The sequence below is a fragment of the Cryptotermes secundus genome, unplaced genomic scaffold (genome assembly GCF_002891405.2).
Source record: "Cryptotermes secundus unplaced genomic scaffold, Csec_1.0 scaffold247, whole genome shotgun sequence".
NCBI classification, from domain to species: domain Eukaryota; kingdom Metazoa; phylum Arthropoda; class Insecta; order Blattodea; family Kalotermitidae; genus Cryptotermes; species Cryptotermes secundus.
This window is the reverse complement of record NW_019740656.1, coordinates 1,920,822-1,941,180: the sequence shown is the minus strand read 5'-3', so window position 1 is coordinate 1,941,180 and position 20,359 is coordinate 1,920,822. Positions and strand designations below refer to the sequence as shown.

Genomic DNA, 20,359 nt, shown 5'->3' with positions numbered 1-20,359 from the left:
ATACAGCTTGGTGTATCTTTCTATCGGGGCACGTAGTAGCGTAGTTGGTTGAGGCACTATGCTACAAGCAGGAAGGTCGCGGGTTGGATTCCCGATGAGAAGGATTGTTCTCAGTTGACCTAATCCTTCCAGCCGTGCTATGGCCCTGGGATCGACACAGTCTCTAACAGAAATGAGTACCAGGAATCTTCCTGAGGGGTAAAGGGTGGCCGGCGCGTAAGACTGACAACTTCACCGCCATCTGTGAGCCGATTATCTAAAGAAAATGTGGGAGCCTCGACGTCTAACAATTGTATGGGCCTTCACGGCCTGTTACAGAGATAGCTTTACCTTTTGTATCCAGTCCAGCATATCGACTCCGTGCGTTATTGTGAATATACTGTTCAGGGCAATCGCACAAGTTTAAGTAATGATTCCCACGTTATTTGAAGCTCAGAATCGAAATTCACAGAATTTCTGAACATGGCTACTAGTGTGAAAGTAAATACATGCGTTTAAAAATACCTTTAAATAGAAGCCTTTCATCAGAATTAAGGGCGTGAGAGTACCGTTGTGAAATTAAACACATTTAACGCGATTCTCGGGGCCAACGCCCACAGTGGGAGTGTCAGCGTTAGAGTTCCCTTTGTTTGTTACAGTAGCTGGTCAGTTGACGCGCGGAGAGCGGCCGCCCGGCTACGCTATGTACTCTCCGGGTTTATGACCTACCTGGCCATTCTCAACAGAGTGCACACAGCAACTGATCGATAAGGATTATAGGGTGTGTATGGGTTAGTTACGGTGCGTCACCTTCGCTCACATCCACAATACATCCGCAACCACTGTCCCGCTACTTTTTACTCACAGCCCAGGCGTCAGGTCTAAAAAAAACTCCGTGACCTTTAGTCCGCAAGCGAACTATACCGACCGAGCGACCGCCGCTTGTCGGTGCAGTTGGTGCCAATTGTTGCGGATAGAGGGTGTCACGTGGTCAGCGCAACGGATCCCCACGGCCGTTAATTTCGGTTTTCTAGAACCGGAGGCGCCAGGTCTAAGAAGAAGGAAAACATGATACAGAATGGCAAGGGGCAGTGGTTGCAGCTACATTATGGGAGCGAGGATGGCACACTGTAACCGTGGCTTTAACTACAGCACATACATACCGTAGAGAGACTATCTCAGTCAGTGGACCGTACTAGTACTACCGTCCGTTCTGTTGAGAGCGATCAAGACTGAAATCACAATAGTAAAAGTTATAATATGAAAGCCAAAGGAAGTGAGAAGTTAATTTGAATGACCTGAGCGTAGATGGGTGAATGATAATATCTCGAGTTGTATATGATTACAGACAGGGTTTGGATTGTTGAAGGAATTTATTGACACCTTATTACACACCACTCGGGACTACTAGCAATTACAGTGCTGTCGCTGATTTCCACGCCTCACAGTTCACTCTTACACACACATATACTAATGTTCTGAGTCTTCACTAGTCGTGTCATGACAACGGATGTTAACACAGTAATTATAACCGTCTCACTGTAACTACAGCACACACAAAGTCTTCTTTTCACAGCCTAACTTTTTTCTTCACAACTGAACTCCCAACCCTAAACTAACTAGATAGCCCCAGAAGTCTGCCGTATAACCATTTTGCTCGGACCGAACAGAAAACACCGTTTTCAACATTCGCTCTATTGTTGTAGACCCATGTTTACCGATCCGATGCCTACAAACGGTGTAGCGAGCGTTACCTGGCAACGGCTTTTGTTTACAGAGTCGTCGCTTAGCAACGGGTCTGTACACCACAGTAGGAGCGGGCGGACTGCATTCATATGGCTGAGGGTAAGAAACAGTAATGGGCTTTTATGAACACTTAAGTTTTCGGGTTCCAAAAAAATGCGAATAATTTCTTGGGTAGCCGAGTGAGTATTAGGATCACAAGATTTCTGCTCGATAGTCAGTCAGTCTGTCAGTCAGTCACTTAGTTGTTTGGTTTCTGACCAGTTAATTGAATTGATTAATTAGCTTGCTTTTTTGCTTCACTCGCAGGCTGATTAGTTACTTGGTTAGTTAATTTAGTTAATTAATTTACTTCGTAGTTTGTGTTTGGCTACGGGCTGGACGACCAAGGGGTCGAAGTTCCAGTCCCGGTGAGGTAAGAATTTTCACTTTTCCATGTCGTCCAGAGACCGGCTCCAGGGCCCACCCAGCCTCCTATCCAATGGGTACCGGGGGCCCTATCCCCAGGGGTAAAGCGGCCGGGATGTGAAGCTTCTCACTCACCTCCAACTAGTGCCGAGGTCAAGAAAACATGGATCTATACATCCATTCCACCATACATCTTCATGGTGTAGTGCTTAATTAGTTAAGCTCAGGGACATGTTTACTTTTTTCAGTAGTCTGTATTATCTAGCGCCGAATAAGACAGGAAGATCATCATGAAATGTGAGAAGACATGGATTTGAAGGAGGCGATGAACTTACTGTCCAGACTTTCGCTTGGAAGGAATTAAATCCGCGGAAGACGGCAGTCAGGACAGTCGAAACATTCGTAACGGGTACCTCCAAATGATATGTTAGTGGCGCCCAAACCTTTATCATTCCGTTACGTATAGGAAAGGCATGGAAGTCTTCTGAGCGATGCTTCTTTATGAATTTTATAGTTCCAGGGGACATAATCGGTTCATACTGGTGCCGTCATAAAAAATAACGATGTTTATTTACCACGGACCCCCTCCAGTAAGAACAATTTTACGGCACTGCTCTCCTGTACGAGTATATCGCCCTTCAAAACTTACGAAGTAGCAGCAGCGCTACTAGAAATCACTTTGATCTACCGCAGCGAACGCAATAGCAACACTCGCTCAGTGAGTGTCGCAGTAGCCAGAGGTGTCGCTGATATCGCTACGAAATCGCATCGACCGTAAGTTAAGTGCTTCATTATTAAACAATTAATTTAAATACAGAGTAAGGTGAAAAGAAAGGTAAAGTCCTGAGGAGGCCCATGGGGTTGTGAGACGTCGAGGCTCCCACATTTTGTAGACAATCGGCTCCCAGATGGCGGTGAGGTTTTGAGCCTTACACGCCGGCCGCCCTTTACCCGCAGCAAGATTCCTGGTTCTCATTCCTATTAGAGGCTGAGTGGCACGCGGTAGCGTAGTTGGCTGAGGCATTATGCTACAAGCCGGAAGGTATGGGTTCGATTCCCGATGAGGTAATTGGATTTTTCAATCGATCTAATCCTTCCAGCCGCACTATGACATTGGGGTCGACTCAGCCCCTGGGGAGCTAAAGTGCGGCCAGCGCGTAAGGCTGACAACCTCACCGCCATCTGAGTCCTAGAAGATGTGGGAGCCTCGACGTCTCCCAACCCTCTGGGCCTCCGCCTGATACTGAGGCAGCTTTACAGGGGATATGAGAAAGCAAAACGGTAAAGTTGTCCTTGCTTAATTAAGCGGCACATCATGAAGAAATGTGGGTCAATTCATGTATCGATCCACGTGTCCTTAGCCTCGGTGAAACGTGGATGGAGGTGAGTGGTTAGTTTGCCGCTTTATCACCAGGGGAAGAGCCCCTGGGTAGGAGGCTGGATGGGTCGCAGATCGTGTCTGGACGTTGCCCGGGAATCGAACCTGGAACGCGTCAAATGAAAGAATGTCAACAATTCCGACTTGCATACCGACGTTTGGTGCCTGTGCTAAGAAGTACAAAGAGAATGCAAAATAAATCACGTTGCAAGGAAAAGGCTGCTTACTCCTTCCTACTCTGCGGCGTCCCCTTTCGCTTATCATTTCCCCCTTCTTCAGCATCATTCTTTCTTTTGCTTCCTCTGAATGCTTTATTCTCACTTGTCTTCATCCGCCTGGCGCCGTGGCTGCGTGCTGAGCGCTTTAAGTCCCTGTACTTCCCGCTGTTGCGGCTTGTGGAGCAGTTGCAGGTTAACATTCCTACAAGACGTAATGGCCCAGCCGGCATTAGGCCACGCGGTTTCTTTTCATGTTTCGAGAAAGGTTCATGAAGGTTTTATGGCGGATAGCACTCGAAGTGATGTGTTTCCGACACACATTTAGGGCACATCATTATCGAATAATGACATTATGCTTATTTCGTCATCAACAAATTACTACGTTTTGTTTTCAACGTACTGTCACGTGTATGAATGACTGTAGACGGGGTTTGGATTGGTAATTGGATTTATTGAACACTTACAGATCGTAGCTACAATTAACTGTCGCGCTTTTGCTAATTCAGACGTTCTGCAATTCACTACAGCACATATAGCCGTTGCTCGGTAGCGGTTTCCAACGGCAGACATTCCCCTTCCTCCTTATATAGTTCGTTTAGAAATATTACTTCCTTCTAGTTCGGTTATTGATGTATTTATCAGCCTTTATATCCATATTTTAAAAATTAATTTATATTGTTTCACGTTTTGGTAAATGAAACTTTAGATTAGAATGAAAATATATAAATACAAAAAAAAAATGATTAGTTTTATTAAATTGTTGGACAGACTAGAGTGTCTGATCGCCAAAAATTGTTGTGAAATCCGGGTGTCCCCCCCCCCCAACCTGAAAGTTTGTAAACATCTGAAAATTGAAAAATGACTAAGTAAGAGAAGTTAAGTTATCCCTGTAACAGGCCGTGGAGGCCCATAGGGTTGTGAGACATCGAGGCTCCCACATTTTCTGGACAGTCGGCCCATAGATGGCGGTGAGGTTATCAGCCTTACGCACCGGCAGCCCTTTACCCCCCGGAATATTCCTGGTACTCATTTCTGTTAGAGACTGAGTCGACCCCAGGGCCTTAGTGCGGCTGGAAGGTTGAAAAATGCGTAAATAGCCAAATAGTATTACAAAGAATTAACATTATTTACTTTTTTAATTTTGTTCTGTTCTGAATAATTTTGTGCAATCCATGCAAATAAACCATCAACGTAAATTTGTAAGGAAATACCTTGGCTCCCCCCGCAAGATGGAAATAATCCTGGGGCCTTATGATGTGTATGGTAAACAGTTTTCCATGAACAGGTAGATGTACTGAAACCTATCATTTTTCCTTGATGATGACAGGCACATCCCTGCACATTTAATCAAGAACCGAGGATATCCTGTTGTATTATGTATCCCAGTTTAGTAACAGGGAAGCCCTGCAGGTTCTGTGCCATAGCTGTCGGCATGCAGCTGATCTGTCCCTTCAAATTACAGACGTCTATTGTCTTATAATGCTTCAAGCGATCATGTGATGATCGACAGCTCAATAGATTTCCAGTACGTGACCCCATGAACTGTAATGGGCTATGTCCATCACGTGAATATTATCAATAAACATTTACAACTGTCAATAAACCGGTTGAGCTTATCCCGCCACAGAATTGTGCTAGACCTGAAGAGATGGTCTCGAAATCCTCCACAGTCGATTTCCTACATGTTCCATGGTGTGGAACGATAAATTGAACCCTCGCCAGCATTCCCTTTGCGCTTAGACAGCGCTCCAGCTCTACTCCAGTAGGTAAGCACAGGGACAACATTACCTTTATTTGCTGGTCTTGTTAGTGTTCTGTAGGTGCTCTCGAGCCGCACTCTGTTTGCGAGGAATTGGTTGCTCACCGCCCTGCGAATTGGCACGAACGAATTCTGGCTTGATTGTATGTTATTCGTACAAAACATTAATTGCGGTAGCCCGTATTAACTTGCTGGTTCCATATTTGGTGAGTGATATTGATGAGACATATTTCTGCCGCGCCTGTCAGAGGTCACCACTATATTCCCCTCGCCCCCGGCTTTCGACTCGAAACTGTATCATTTCAGTGAAAATGTTGGTACTGTTTCAAAAAAAAAAGTTACTGAAATCTGCCTCAGGAATCAGTGTACCGTGGGGCACAACGCACTGCGGCCCCGAATTTCGGGAGGTGATCAATTCGGATTTCGGCCGCGACACAGAATTTCCTCACCGAGGCTATGTATGGGTTTTTAAAGAAAGGGGTTGAACTGGGCATTCAGCCGACTCGAAATAGAGCCCAATGGAGGGGGAGGGTTCAGGTGAACGGAGTAATACACCTTCGCATTCGTAAAAGTGAGGGAATTTCTTAATCATCTGAGCTACAGTCAACTTCCTTCACTTCTACCCTGAAGATTATGGACGCAGGTTCCTCCGAAACGTTCAAACCTGTTTGCTGACCCACATGGCCTCACAGATGAGCTTCATAACTTGTACTCTTCGCCAAGTATAAACAGAAAGTTCAAGTCGAGGAGGATAAGATGGGCAGGGCATGTAGACGCATTGGAGAATAGCCGTGTATATGGGAGAGCTAGAAGGAGACAAACTCCTAGGAAGACCTAGACGTAGGTCGGAGTATAATTTTAAAATGGAGATAGAATGAGGCGGTAAGGATTCGGTTGATGTGGCTCAGGATAAGGGCCAATGGAGGGCTGTTGTGAAAACGATAATGAACCTTCTTGTTCCATGCAGTTTTGTTGAATTGTTGAGTAGCTGAGCGACTGGCGGCTGAGCTCCATGGAGTCGCTTCTCGGAAGACGGTAATCTTAACAAGGTAACATTTGTATGTTGGTGGGACAGTGGGCTTTTGTGATTCCTCCTCGGAACTTCTTTCTGCCGCTTTTCCTGTTCTAGCAAATGGATGGGACTCACCTGTTTCTTCTCACCTCAAAATCGCTGTGCCTATGAGTGCGTGACGTAATAACCTCACCTTTTGTAATCAAAGAGACTCGCGAGCCCAGGCATATTGGATCCTGCACGAATAGACCCGGTTACGGCTAAATTATGCATGAGAATTTATGCAAATCTCATACTCGGCTCAGAGTTTGCGAATGCGTATATATCTCTCCTATTTCCTTTATGTAATGGGGTAATAATATCCCTGTTCCTCAGGTTATGTACACAGAGTTTAAGGAAAAATAATTTGGTACAATCTAAATTACTTCATCCGGGGGAAAATGTTGGTATAAATTTAATGCATCTTGATTATAAAACTGCCCTCGTACTTAACGTTACGTGATAGAATTGCTTTAACTTACCTCGTTGAAAGCTTACTCTCAAGAACTCAGAATTAATGGGTTTTTGGACTTTGTCCATCGCCTGGTATTCTAGAAACTATAAATCAAAACGTTTCCGAAGCTGGGTCTGTTTCCTTCCTCAAGTGAAAGGGGAGAAGATATTTCTTTGCTGTAGTAACCCAAATTTGCATAATGACAGTCTCACCGTTACATCAGTTTTTTATGTATAGAGGAGAACAACTCATAAGTTATCAAATCAGCTACGGGACTATGAGGTTACTTACTTATGGAGCTGACCTTCTTGAGGAGCCGCCAATTCTGCAGCTACTCAAGAATTTCCCAGCATTTTATGTAATCCGAAGGTTCATTACCGTGTTCACAAGAGCCCTCCACTGGTTCCTATCCTGAGCCAGATCAATCCAATCCATATCATCCCATTCTACCTCTCTAAGATCCATTTTAATATTGTCCACCCACCTAGGCCTTGGTCTTCCTAGTTGTCTCTTTCCTTCTGGCTTTTCCACCATTAACCTATATACATTCCTCGTCTCCCCATTCGTGCTACATACCCTGCCCACCTCATCGTCCTTGACTTGGTCATTCTAATTATACTTGGAGAAGAGTACAAGTTATGAAGCTCCTCATTATGCAGTTTTCTCCAACCTCCTGTCACTTCATCCCTCTTCGGCCCAAATATTCCCCTGAACACCCTGTCCTCAATAACTTTGAGGTTATATCCGGGAAATTTAAGGCGAGCAGAATCTGTAGGTCTATTTAATAGTGAATTTCTTCCAGAGATGATGATTGCGATGATCTGTAACAAAGGTTACCGTGTTCAGGAATATGATGCCATGTAGCGTGATAGTAGTTTGCCGATGTTTCGGAGGTAAATTCCGCCTCCATATTCAGTGTCGAATAAGCGTAACAAGGAACCAGCAAGAACTCTGCTTGCAACTTGTAAGCGCATCTCTCGCCTCCATAAAACCCGTTAATTTCTTGAAATTTAAAAATTTGTCAGCTTTTCGGACAGATCTCCGTTTCAAAGAGTTAAAAAGGATCTGAAATTAACGCATGTAAATTGTAGTCGTGGCTTCAGAAATCAAACTGTGACGTGTAACCGTGGCCCTCCATGATTTACTGTCGGTTTTTAGTCTTTCTGTGTCCATTGAGAACATTTCGGTCTATTTTATCTGGTTTAAGGGTTAATCCTCTATGCATACAATTAGTGGTCGCTAATCCTGAGTACATATAGGCCTCTCTCTCTATGTAAATGGGGCAGTAAATAAAAAGAACAGTCCTTAATCTCACAGCCGTTCATTTGGTATGATGACAGGGGGGAGGGGGTGTCACGCTCAGCCTCTTTCATGCAGGAAGTTATCGTTCCAGTTTCCCCGTACGCTGTGGGCAAAGTAGGGACTAGGAATTGTTGGAGACACTGCTGAACGTGGTGTGCTACGGCACCATAGATCACCACGCAGACTGGTATACTCGGTAATGGTATAAACTTGTATACTGGAAATATCCAGTTCGAATCTCGGCCAGGACACCGTCTACCTACCTGTCTACCTGTCCACCTACCTACCCACTTACATACCTACCCGCCAACTACCTACCTACCCATCTATCTGGCTCTGCAGTTCTTTGTTGGCCCTTGGCTGGGATTTCAGTTTCTTAATCCTATACACAGCCCGTAGGACTCCTTGGACGGGGGATGAGCCCGTCGCCATGCCGCTGCCTACACACAAAACAACACAAACACGGAATAAACGCACACAGACATCCATGCCTCGAGTGGGATTCGAACTCACGATCCCAGCGTTCGAGCGAGTGGAGAGAGTTCATACCTTAGACCGCGCAGCCACCGTGATCAGTGTCAGGGCACCGCCTACCTTGACTAAAATTGCTGATGCTTCTCCTCAGTCCCTCCAGGTAGATTCCGGAATAGTACCTCTATTACGCCACGACCGCTTCCTTCTAAATCCTTTCCGATTCATCATTCACCCTTCCATTCGGTGCTGACAGCGCCGTAAAGCGAACCGCGACACAGAGGGCCGCTGCGTCTGATTTGCATTCTGGGCGTTCAGGGTTCGTTTTCCGAGTCCCTCCATGCATATGCAGAGCAGTTTAGCCTAACTGCAACGCTCTAGACTTGTATTCAGGAGGTGCAATATGGCGACGGCCGTTTCTTCCCGTTCCTGTCCGGTTCGCTCTCATCCTGTCATTAGACAGACTTGAAAGGATTCTGACGATGGTGTATGCTGTACTTCTTTTGGCTTATTTTGGACTTCATCCATCGTCTGGTATGTAAAAGACAAAAGACCACGACGTTTCGGAGACTGGATCTGTCTCCGTCTTCAGGTGGGTAGGGAAGGATAAACCTGCTCAGTTGGGCCTGGACCTAAATATAAGGGTTTTGGGCCAACCTGATTTTTAGATATTCCAATTTCCTAAACGAGGGGTAGATACCGGGTCCATACCGGTTACTCAGATAGACTTGAAAGGATTCTGACGTAGGTGTATACTGTACTGTCCAGTGATTGAGACTAGCTCTTTCTAACGTGCCCAACCGGGTAGGTTTATCCTTCCCTACCCACCTGAAGACGGAGACAGATTCTGTCTCCGAAACGTCGTGGTCTTTTATCTTTACATACCAGACGATGAATGAAGTCCAAAATAAGCCAGAAGAAGTACTGCCATTAGACGTTTGTCTGAGGACCTGATAGCAGCATCATTAAACAAACCGTGTGTGTGAAATCCCCCAGGATTACTTCATGCAGATACATGTTGTATATCTCGTGTTTTGAAAGTCAAAAGTCATGATTAATGTGAGAAAAAGAGCAGAGAAATCGCAGATGTTGGTCCAGCTCTCCATTTTTATTTGTATTTTTTTCCTTCATCCACGTCTTTCATCCCTTTCTGAAAAGCCACACAGTGTTCTGTTGGTAACACTTTCTAGTACAAAGGTTCGTGTGTGTCTCTCATGTTCTACTTTGTGGACAGAATAAAGGTTTGCTTATGCTTTGTATAGAAATGTGGGTCTATCTACGTTATAAAAGCACAGTGACAAATGCTTATACCCCACCTACACATCAAAGCATATTAAAAGTTATATAATTGAACTTACTGTTACACAATTCATAAGTGTCTTATTAATTTCGTGTCATTAAAAAAACATCAGAGTCATCAAAGTGAACAGTACTGTTTTTGTCATGTCATAAAGCACGTTGAAATCTCAATTTATTGCAAAGTAACTTCATCGTTAACATGAAAACTTCTGAAAATAAACTTGTATTTTTATTAACATGCCAAACCTCACAGAACTGAAATATGTACCAAACTGTGATTCTATGTAGACGTAGTTGTTTCGGCAACGGTTGTCTGTGAAAACACGCCTACTGGAAAGTTCCTGACCTTTCTTTCTCACTCACTCATGGCGGGCTGAGCCCTTGTTGAAAAGCCTCTAACTGTGCAGCTGCTCAAGAATTTCCCAGCATTTTATGGAACCCGAAGGTTCATTACCGTGTTCACAAGTGCCTTCTACTTGTCCCTATCCCGAGCCAGATCAATCCAATCCATACCATCCCATCCTATCTCTCCAAGATCCATTTTAATAACCATTTTAATGTGTTAGAAGTATATGACATTAAATTCATCGCCCGATGGGAAATTGTGTTCCGTAAGGTTGCCATCTCGTAGTGTGACGTGCCCTGGTTCGTACAGTGGGCAGAGTAGAACACATTTTTCAACTGTCCCTTCCATTTTCTTTGTTTCATTCTTTTTTCTTCTTTTTTCTTCTGCAGTATATTTGCCGACGCTGTGAACAACTTAGCACTGGACAGCTTCGAATGACTGAATGATATTGAATAATGAATTCTGAAGTATATTTGAGGGAGCGGCCATGACCTTGTTTAAGTTACCCTCCCCGGATTTGTCGGATACTGCAAAACGCCTCAGTCAGGATAGCCTGGGTCCCAGCATAGAGTCGAAATCAAGCACTTCTCGAATATATATCCACAATTTACAGATACACCAACCTACTTGGTAGGATGAGATTGGCTAGGAACGTAGTTCCTTAAGGGTGAAATTGAAATGTCTACAAAGTTTGGGTATGAATTCCTGAAATAGTCACCGTGATGCGTAGATGTGAGATAATATTAAAATGGATCTTAAGTAAGTAAGAAGCTATGAACATAATTCATCTGTCTCGGGATAGGGTCCAATTTCAGGCTTTTATGAACTTTCGGGTTCAGTAAAATGCTGGGAATTTCTCTTGTTCTGTGTGGGAATTGTGTGTACAGTTAGTGTAACCCTACAGGACAGACATGTAAATCACGCTGTTTTGAACTCTTCCGTAATCCGGTGCTTGCGTGACATGGATTGGTGAAACCAACGGGCACACGGATCGTTCTGCGGACCGCAGTTTGAGAACCCCTCTATAACGTGCATCTCGTTTCCTCTTCATCCGTATTCATGGAGGAATTTAAATGCAGTGATACAGTTCTGTAGCGAATTGCCTGCGGCCATGGGACATGCGCGTGATTACAGAATGATTCCAAAGTTATGAACACTTTAGTAAGGCATCTGATTATGTACATGGATGATTAGGCCAGGGGTGGCCAGATATCGCTCCACCATTACAGGGGACGCGAAACAACCATGCTATCTGGTAGCCATGAATCAGCAGTTCCTCCATGTTGACACGGTACATAAACAACGTCTGCCCGAGGAAGACAGACGGCTGTAACGGGGGTTTTAAAAGGGCAGGGGATTGCTGTCTGTTTTATAGTTAGGTGCTGAATAGATGTTTCGACTCCTCTGTCTTCTTGTCACCGACCAGAAAGATGTCTCTCTTCCCCCGTCTGCTCCTTCAGCCGCTTGTACTACACACCCTTCATTGGCAGTGCCTCTTATTGCGGCCAGTACTTTTGTCTCGTCGGAAGCTTTTCCCTTAATGGCGTCATTACTGTTCACACCGTCATGTGTCTCCCACAGCTCAGTCGGTAACAGACTAGGCTGTTATAGACTTCCGAGATATTGGAGTTCGATTCCCTGTTCTCCAAGGGAGCCAGTGGTTCCAAAACTTCTTTTACATGACGTCTGTTTCCTTCCATACCCCTATGTCCCCCCACAATGTCTCCATTGAAATTAATATTCCAATAGCGTTTGGTAGCGCAGTCGGTATAGCGACTGGCTACAGGCTGGACGACCGAGGGTTCGTAGTTCGAGTCCCGGTATGGTCAAGACTTCTCTTCTCTACTTCGTCCAGACCGGCTCTGGTGCCCACCCAGGCTCCTATCCAATGGGTACCGAGGGCTCTTTTCCTGAGGGTAAAGCAGTCGGAGCGTGGACCTGACCACCTACCTCCAGCTACTGCCGAAGTGAAGAAAATGTGGATCTATGCATACATTCCTCCCTACACCTTCACGGCGTAGTGCTTAATTAGTTAAGTACGGGAACAACTATAGCGTTTATGTTATTATTTATGATGAATTCACTTGTAATCGGCGTGATGTCAAAATTGTGACAAAGAATTTCGAAATCAGAATGCGGCTCCGCGCTCTTATGTAGCGACGATTCACGCCGGCAAATGTTTAAAACTTATCGCTTTGTTTTTTGTTTTAAATATCTATGTTAACAGTTCTGTTTCGTGCTCAATGAAGAGATGATTAGATGCAGTCAGAGGGGATCATTTCAACCGAATTTGACCAGTAAAATTTTATTTTTCCCCTCCTTGCCTCACAATCCCCACCCATAACCCCATGACACCCATTCCGAGGGTGTCGCGCCCCACCGTTTTCTGAACATTTGCCCTAAACTCGAGCTGCATTAATAGAGACCGAGACAGAACAATCGAAGCCTGTCAGATAGGACTAGAATGGAGGTGATTAAAACGCCCTGGAGAGGAAACTGAAGAGGTAAAACTTGTGTCTGTTTGGGATTCATATCTTCATTTGCTTTTCCAGGCCTACAAGTAGGAAACTTCTTGTTGACGCTTGCTAGAAGCCACTCCTTTGCTCTCGTTTCAAGTACCGACAGAACAAAAAGTGTTCTCCGCTTCCATACAGAATTATATCTCAGTTGGCAATAAGAAGCATATAACCCCATATAATGAAGTACAGTCTGACTTTTCTGTTGTGGCCGGGTGAAAACTGCGCAGTGCGCAGGTTTGTCCGAATCATCTATCAGATGTAGTGGCTATTAAAATGACGTGTATGTCAGTTTATCATAAGGTATGATGAGGCTTTGACCGCCTATATGGTCAGAGTTCCTGGCTACAGATCCAGTGATCCCGGGTTCGATTCCCGTCGCTACCTGATTTTCTGAGAAGTAGTGGGTCTGAAACGGAGTCCACTCGGTCTCATGGTGATAATTGAGAAGCCATTTCAAGGAAATAGCGGCTCTGGTCTAGAATACCGAGATTAACGGCCTTGGGGATGCGTTGCGCTGACCACGTGACAAACTCTATCCGCAAGAAGTTGGCACTATCTTCGCCGACAAGCCGCGGTCGCTCGGTCGGTATAGTTCGCTTGCGGACTACAGTGTACGGAGTTTTTTTATGAAGACGCTTTTTGAAGTTACTTTCCGACATACTTCGGAACATCTGTATACTTTGCTTATGAATCAGCTGTGCGTCCACTGTTGCAAGCCTCTGCGTAAGTCTCTACTCACCCTTCTGTCAGCGGCTGGGACCGCAGATGAGACAACATACGTAAGCCTATAGAGATAAACAGTCTGCTTGTACTGTCATGTACCCGGGGGGGGGTTGCTTGATTAATAAGACGAGTGTTGAATTTGATGATCGAATTTATTGGACCTTTATGCAACAGTTCACACTCTCATCATCTTCCGACTGGACACTCCACTGGAACTGTTCTAACTGAACTCCGTTGTGCTCCTTCAATTCTCCCGACTATGCCCTCTTATGATTCCTCGGCACGGACCCCATGGAAAACACTGTATACCTCAGTATAATGACTCTGTTACTGGCTGGACATCCGAGGAAACCGGGTTTGATTCTGGCCAGGGGCAAACTTGTTTCTCTTCACGGTATCCAGATCAGTTCCGGAAGCCAGCCAACCTCCTGTTTAATAAATACCTGAGAACTCTTTCCATGGGGTGAAATCGGCCGGATCCTCGACCACTAGAACAGAGTTGAAGAATGCATGGAGCTGTACATCCACTCCCCCGTACGATTTTATAGCGTGGTGCTTAATTAATGAAGCCTGCTTCTAGAGGAATGGACAGCGGAAGACAGATGAAGGCCCATTGCAAAGTGATAACTTCAGGCAATCCAACGTCTCACCGAGATGGACCCTTGAGACAAGGAAAAGAAATCGCTTGTATAGCAAGAACACGTGTCCAGCATTTCACCGTAGACAAATGCCATCCTGCGAAAGTCCAATTTATACCCCTGTCAGTCTTCAGATATTTCTGGGAAGTTTAATGTGGAACGCGAATCAAGTACCATCCACTATCTCCCTCTCTGACACGTGCATCCCTCTCCTAGATTCTCGCGGCCAGAACGACAACAGCGCCGTGTAGTGGCCGTTAGGAACTGGTAAACTTGAAACTTGGGAAACCTTGCAGCGACCTATAAATATATAGTTTAAGCCGCGAAAGCTCAGTCGGTATAGTGACGGTCTACGGGCGTGGGCGGTCCAGGAATCTTGAGTTCGAGTCCTGTCAGGAAACATAGCATTCATAGCGCCTCTGGGGCCTAACAGCTTTCTGTACAAAGGGTACCGTGGCCTATTTCGCAAGGGTTAAAGCGACCGAACTTTAAAACTGGCCCCTCACCTCACGCCCCACACATCTTCATGGCGTGCAGCTTAATTAATTAAGCACAGGGGTTGGTAACCGGTTTTGTTTTTGGGTCCCCAGTCTTTATATCGCGGTGTCCGCGCGGTCTAAGGCGTGAACTGTCTTCGCCTGCTCGAACACTGGGATCGTGGGTTCGAATCCCACTCAAGGCATGAATGTCTGTGTGCGTTTATTCTGTGTTTGTGTTGTATATGTAGGTAGCGACCCTACGACTGGCTGATCCCCGTCCAAGGAGTCCTGCCGACTATATAAATTAAACTGAAAAAGTGGCCTAAGTCCACAAGGACTGTAGAGCCATAGACTGATGGATGGATGGACTTTAATGCTGCCATATTGTTTGATATTCTTTTGCTCATCTTCCATTAATAACAATTGTAATCAAGCAGGTTGGCTTAGCGGTAACGCTCAGTTCGTGTGCATCAACCGCCATTAATTCATACGCGTTTATAATAATGAGTGACTGTCCATACTTAATGAGACAGTTGACACATGTTATAACCGCGCCACTATTGACTGTAAGAGAAGCCCCTTATTGGCCCAAACACAGGGTCAGCAAAGAAATTAATTACCAAAGTCATTATCCTGTAGTGCCAGTAGAAACGCCGCCATTGCAATGCTCATTAACATTCAAAGCTATTGGGAATAGAAGCACTTTACATTCATCGACCCAAAAGTTCGCTCAGTGACGCAGAGGCAGGATAGCTCAGTCGGTACAGTGACTAGACCATGAGTTGGATTCCCGTGGAAGCGAGAGCTGAACGCGTCTCTTACTCCATAGCGTCCAGATCGAGTGTTGTAGGGGTAAAGCAACAGGAGCGTGAAGCTGACTACTCACTACATAGTAATGAAGTTAAGTGGAGCTATACCTCAACTCCCCATACGTCTTACTGACATGGTACTTAACGAGTTATGCACAGAGACAACTTTACCTTATCTAAAATCATTTAATGACACTTGCATTCTGGAGGTGCCCAATCATAATCTCGTTCTGGACACGGAGTATTGGTTCTGTTAGCAAGATTCAAGTTAATTTATTAAACGCCCGTCTTTCAGTGCTGTATACTCCTAGACACTGACGTCGTTGTAATATGAACCACAGAAGAGAGACTAGGGTTACCTGAAGGCGGATGTATACGAACTTCTGAAACATCGTGTATTTTATATATACTTCACTGCCCAACGCAATAATTCTGTAGCGAATAATAAGATGCGCCTATCATGAGCTGGGCCTCGCGCCAATTTTCGAGGCCGCGCTGTAGGTATGTAAAAGAAAGTGTTACAGAGATAACAGAGAGGTAAAACAACGTTTCTTTAAAAGGAGCTTGTAAAAATATGTGAGGTTGAATAAAGGACATCTCAGCTTTCTTTGTAATGGGGTGGGGATTCCGTTTGTGTTCCTTCCGCTTCGCCGTCGGAAGGTGCGGTTCTTGACCCTTAATATTGATCCTGCAGCATCCTTCTGCCTCAGACTATGTGTAAGATTCGTCTGGATCCTGGGATCCGCATACAGATAGCGAACACGTCACCATCCCGACGACACGACACCCCCTCCCTGGACCCGTGACCCGGAAACTGAACAGGGTGATGACTGCAAAGAGAAAACGTGGCCAAACACAACCCCTGTAACTGAAAACAGACATACGTTCTGAATTCAATTTTGGGCGCGTTCACAACGAAGATTTTGACTCGCTTATTATACCGGGTCTGGACCATCTTTGAGATAATATATTGTCTTACCTGCAACTTGCGTCTTAAAACCTTTATAAGTTTTAAACTTTATTCTAGAAAGACGTTTCATCAGCAGTTTTAGAGACACCTGAAGATGACCAGTGTTGGTCGAAACATGTAGTATGCATACACCAGCAATATAGAAGAGATTTTAAAATTTAAAACTGTTTTAAAGGTTATAAAAGGTAAACTGCATATGAGACGGCTAATAACTAACAAGGAATAAATGTTTGAGGTTGCGTCATCATCAAAGGAATGACGTAGATCATTATGTCATCATTACAGAGTCACTAGATTATATTTTCAACGTACGATGTGAGGGATTTTTTCTTCCAACTGACCTAATCCTTCCAGCCGCACTATGGCCCTGGAGTAGACTCAGCCTCTAAGAGAAATGAGTACCAGGTATCTTCCTGGGGGTAAAAGCGGCCGGCGCCTAATGCTGACAACCTCACCGCCATCTGTGAGCCGATTGTCTAGAGAAAATATGGAAGCCTCGACGTCTCACAACCCTATGGGCCTCCACGGCCTGTTAGAGGAATAGCTTCACTTTTTTACCTTTTAAACGTACGGTGCGAACCGGAATCACCATACCGGAAGTCTAGTTGAACACATGGGACGTTTCTTCTCTAAGGCTCTGTATTCGGGGTATGACGTGTCCTCAGAGACGTTTTATACTCGTCTGCTATGGGAACCAGGGTGTGTCACCGTCATTGGGTGACGTAGGCCGTCACGTGATTACAAAGTTACTGGAACGCATTGGTAGTCAGGGCAAGCGCAGGTTCCGTGATATGAATACTGAACTTGGACTCCTCAAGATTAATACAGCAGTTTTCTTATAAATTCTGAAGAAATAAAGGCCTTGATCCTACGTGTATTAGGATTAAAATAGGAAGCATAGGTGACGCATATAAATCAACATGTACGCGTTCATAATAACATTATATACCTCGACTAAGTGATTTCCCCAATAACTTCTGTAATAACATGCTTAATCTTCAGTCTCCAGTGTGTAAGTACTGAATTCCATTCGCTTTGCTTGTTCTTGACGGGAATGAAGCCGCCTCATTTGCAGGAACACAAGTAAACACAGTCTCAAGCAACGTAACTAGAGACAGACAACTGGAATATCTGGACCTTTTTTTTTTTGTGTGAATTATATGTAGAAACATATATATTGCATATGATGGGGCACGCGGTAGTGTAGTTGGTTGAGGCACTGTCGTGTAAGCCGGAAGATCGCGGGTTCGAGTCCCGATGAGGTTTTTTTTCTCACTTGGCATAATCCTTCCAGCCGCACAATGGCCCTGGGGTCTACTCAGCCTCTAACAAAAATGAGTACCAGGAATCTTCCTGGGGGCAAAGCGCGGTCGGCGCGTAGGATGACACCGTCACCGCCATCTGTGAGCCGATTGTCTAGATAATGTGGGAGCCTCGACGTCTCACAACCCTATGGGCCTCCACGTGCTGTTAGGGATAGCTTTACCTTTTATTGCATATGATAAACAAGAATGTGAATGCCTTCTAAACGTATGCTGCCAGTATAACATACTGTGGCGGAATGTGACAATTGCTACGCAACGTAATCTCGAGGTAAGGCAGTCGACAGTAGGACCGCGGTTGCTTAGTAGCCAACGTTTCGGTAAGCACGTTTTCGTGACAACGAACAATTTCCGCGGATACGAGCTAGCCTATACAGGAAGAGAGGATTCGTCGGACAGACGTCGTTCTTCTTACGTCACAGTGGAAGAGAAGACATTCGGCGTCCAGCAAGGAATGCAGCGAGTCTTAGGCAGCCATTGGTTGTGAACTGTCATAATTCATTGTAATTATAAAAAGTGCCAATAAATTGAATCATCAAATCCAGAACTCACTTTTATTCGTTGCGCTAACCGCGATACGTGACAATATCAATATAATACACCGTACTTGTTAGCGGCCTTTGCTCATTTTGAAAAAAATAAAATGAGGCTTATGAAAGATCGCCTTACTGTCTGTCCGCATGTGCCAACTCAAAAACCGCTGAAGAAAATTCCTAACTCCTGGGATTTGAAGCCTCTTTCTGACACCTGCTTCTGCTAGTTACTTTGTTTCCTTACTCTTCGACCCTGAAGATGGAAGCAGTATGTTCCTCCGAAACGTTAGTTAACATATATTGGACTACACGGCGCCACATCCCACAAAATGGCAATTTTCATAATAAGCGCTATAAGTGCCTAAAATCCTAGGAGCTGTTATAAAATTTGACATAGGAAGTTAAAATAAATTTTGTCGACGAATTCCAAATTTCGGTTAGAATTGCCGTAACGAACACTGCGTGAATATCTACATGCGTACTCCTCATTTCTTCCATTCTACTCCTTTCTGTTTTCTTATTCTCTCTTTCTTCCTTTCTTTAGTTTTCTTCTTTTTCTCTTTACTTTTCCCTTCTTTTCACTTTTCCTTTCCCTCCTGTCTTCGTGTTATTTCTCTTCCTCATTTTTTTTCCGTATTTTTGTCTTCCTTTCTTTCCTTCTCCTTTCTTTCCTTCCTCCCCCTGTTCTCTAGTTTCCTCGACTCCCTCACGCTCAATTCATGAATGCATTAACCTGGATGTTCTGTTCCTGTTTCAGCAATATCTAAGGAAGAGGTGGAAGAATCCTCTACCCGCGCCTCGAAGCTGCCTTACAACGGCTACTCTGACGAGTTCCTGGATAGGCTGGAGCCCAATGGCAACATCCCCACTGACAAGGACATGCGATACGGTAAGAACATCTTCATTCGCAATTCACTTCTGTTGACAGCGTCAATGCAGCGCCCTGAATTACCATCATGCTATACAGGGTGTGTCATTTAATTCGCTGTTCAAATAAGAACAGTACAGGGGAGGCCTTGCCGTACTCAAGCGGCTGGGCTTCGGTTTCACACGGCGGCTACCCAGTTTCAATCCCACATCAGGTCATAAGGGCCTCCTGGTGGACGAAGTTTCTCTGGGCGGCCTCTTTCCGAGTACTTAGATTTCCCCTGCCAATTCTCATTTCACTAACTGTTCTATCATCGATGTTATATAACCTCGATACTGAAATGGCGGATACCATTTAAGACAGTTTTCCACAATATATGCGGGAGTACGGGTGACGTCAGTATAACAAAGCATGGTTTATTTATAAATTCCATTTTTATCAGGCTATTGTTATTTTATTGTTGCGCAACAGTACCGCCTGTCAAAACTGTTCGCCGCCGGACATGTTGTCTGCGTAAACACGTCCTTTGTTCTCGACGTTTTGTTTCCAGTCGGTGTATTGTCTTATCCTGTGCGTCCTGGCGAGGGCACGCGTTGCTACATGCCTCACTAACAGCAGAAAACGATTTCGCCGCGAAATGAACACGCCTTCTACTCGTGAATGCATCTTGCTCGCACCTACAGAACTTCTGCTCAACTGACGAATAGCAGGAGCCTAGCAACCAATGTGAGAATGACTAGAATGTCACGAGGAAAGCTGGGAGAGTCCATTACATGGAGGGGGGAGGTCAACGGCTTCTGGTTTAATTTCTATGTTGTAACAATTAAGCGATGTTTGGTTTCCGTTTTAAATGATAAGAACGCCATGAAGACGTATGGGGCTTAAGTTGTAGGTCTACTTGTACTTGGCCTCGGCAGTACATGCAGCTGAGTGGTCAACTTCACTCCCCGGCCAGGTAAATTGAATACATGAACCAGAACCGGTCTGAACGGTGGTCCTGCCGAAGGCACGAAGTACGTGAAGTTTGGTACAGTAACAAGGTAAATTGTAAGTGAAGGTGTCCCTGTGCTTAACTAATTAAGCACTACTC

The 20,359-nt window shown here is 44.9% G+C and overlaps 1 protein-coding gene across 3 annotated transcripts in view; it reads left to right on the top strand.

The window, feature by feature from the left end:
* LOC111872432 (cyclin-dependent kinase 14) overlaps positions 1–20,359 on the top strand; it is a 266,395-nt gene that overhangs the window by 151,904 nt on the left and 94,132 nt on the right. For all 3 annotated transcript variants that reach the window (XM_023866349.2, XM_023866350.2, XM_023866347.2), the window contains exon 3: positions 19,159–19,290. In XM_023866349.2, the coding sequence (XP_023722117.1) occupies positions 19,159–19,290 (132 nt within the window). The remainder of the gene's footprint in view (positions 1–19,158; positions 19,291–20,359) is intronic.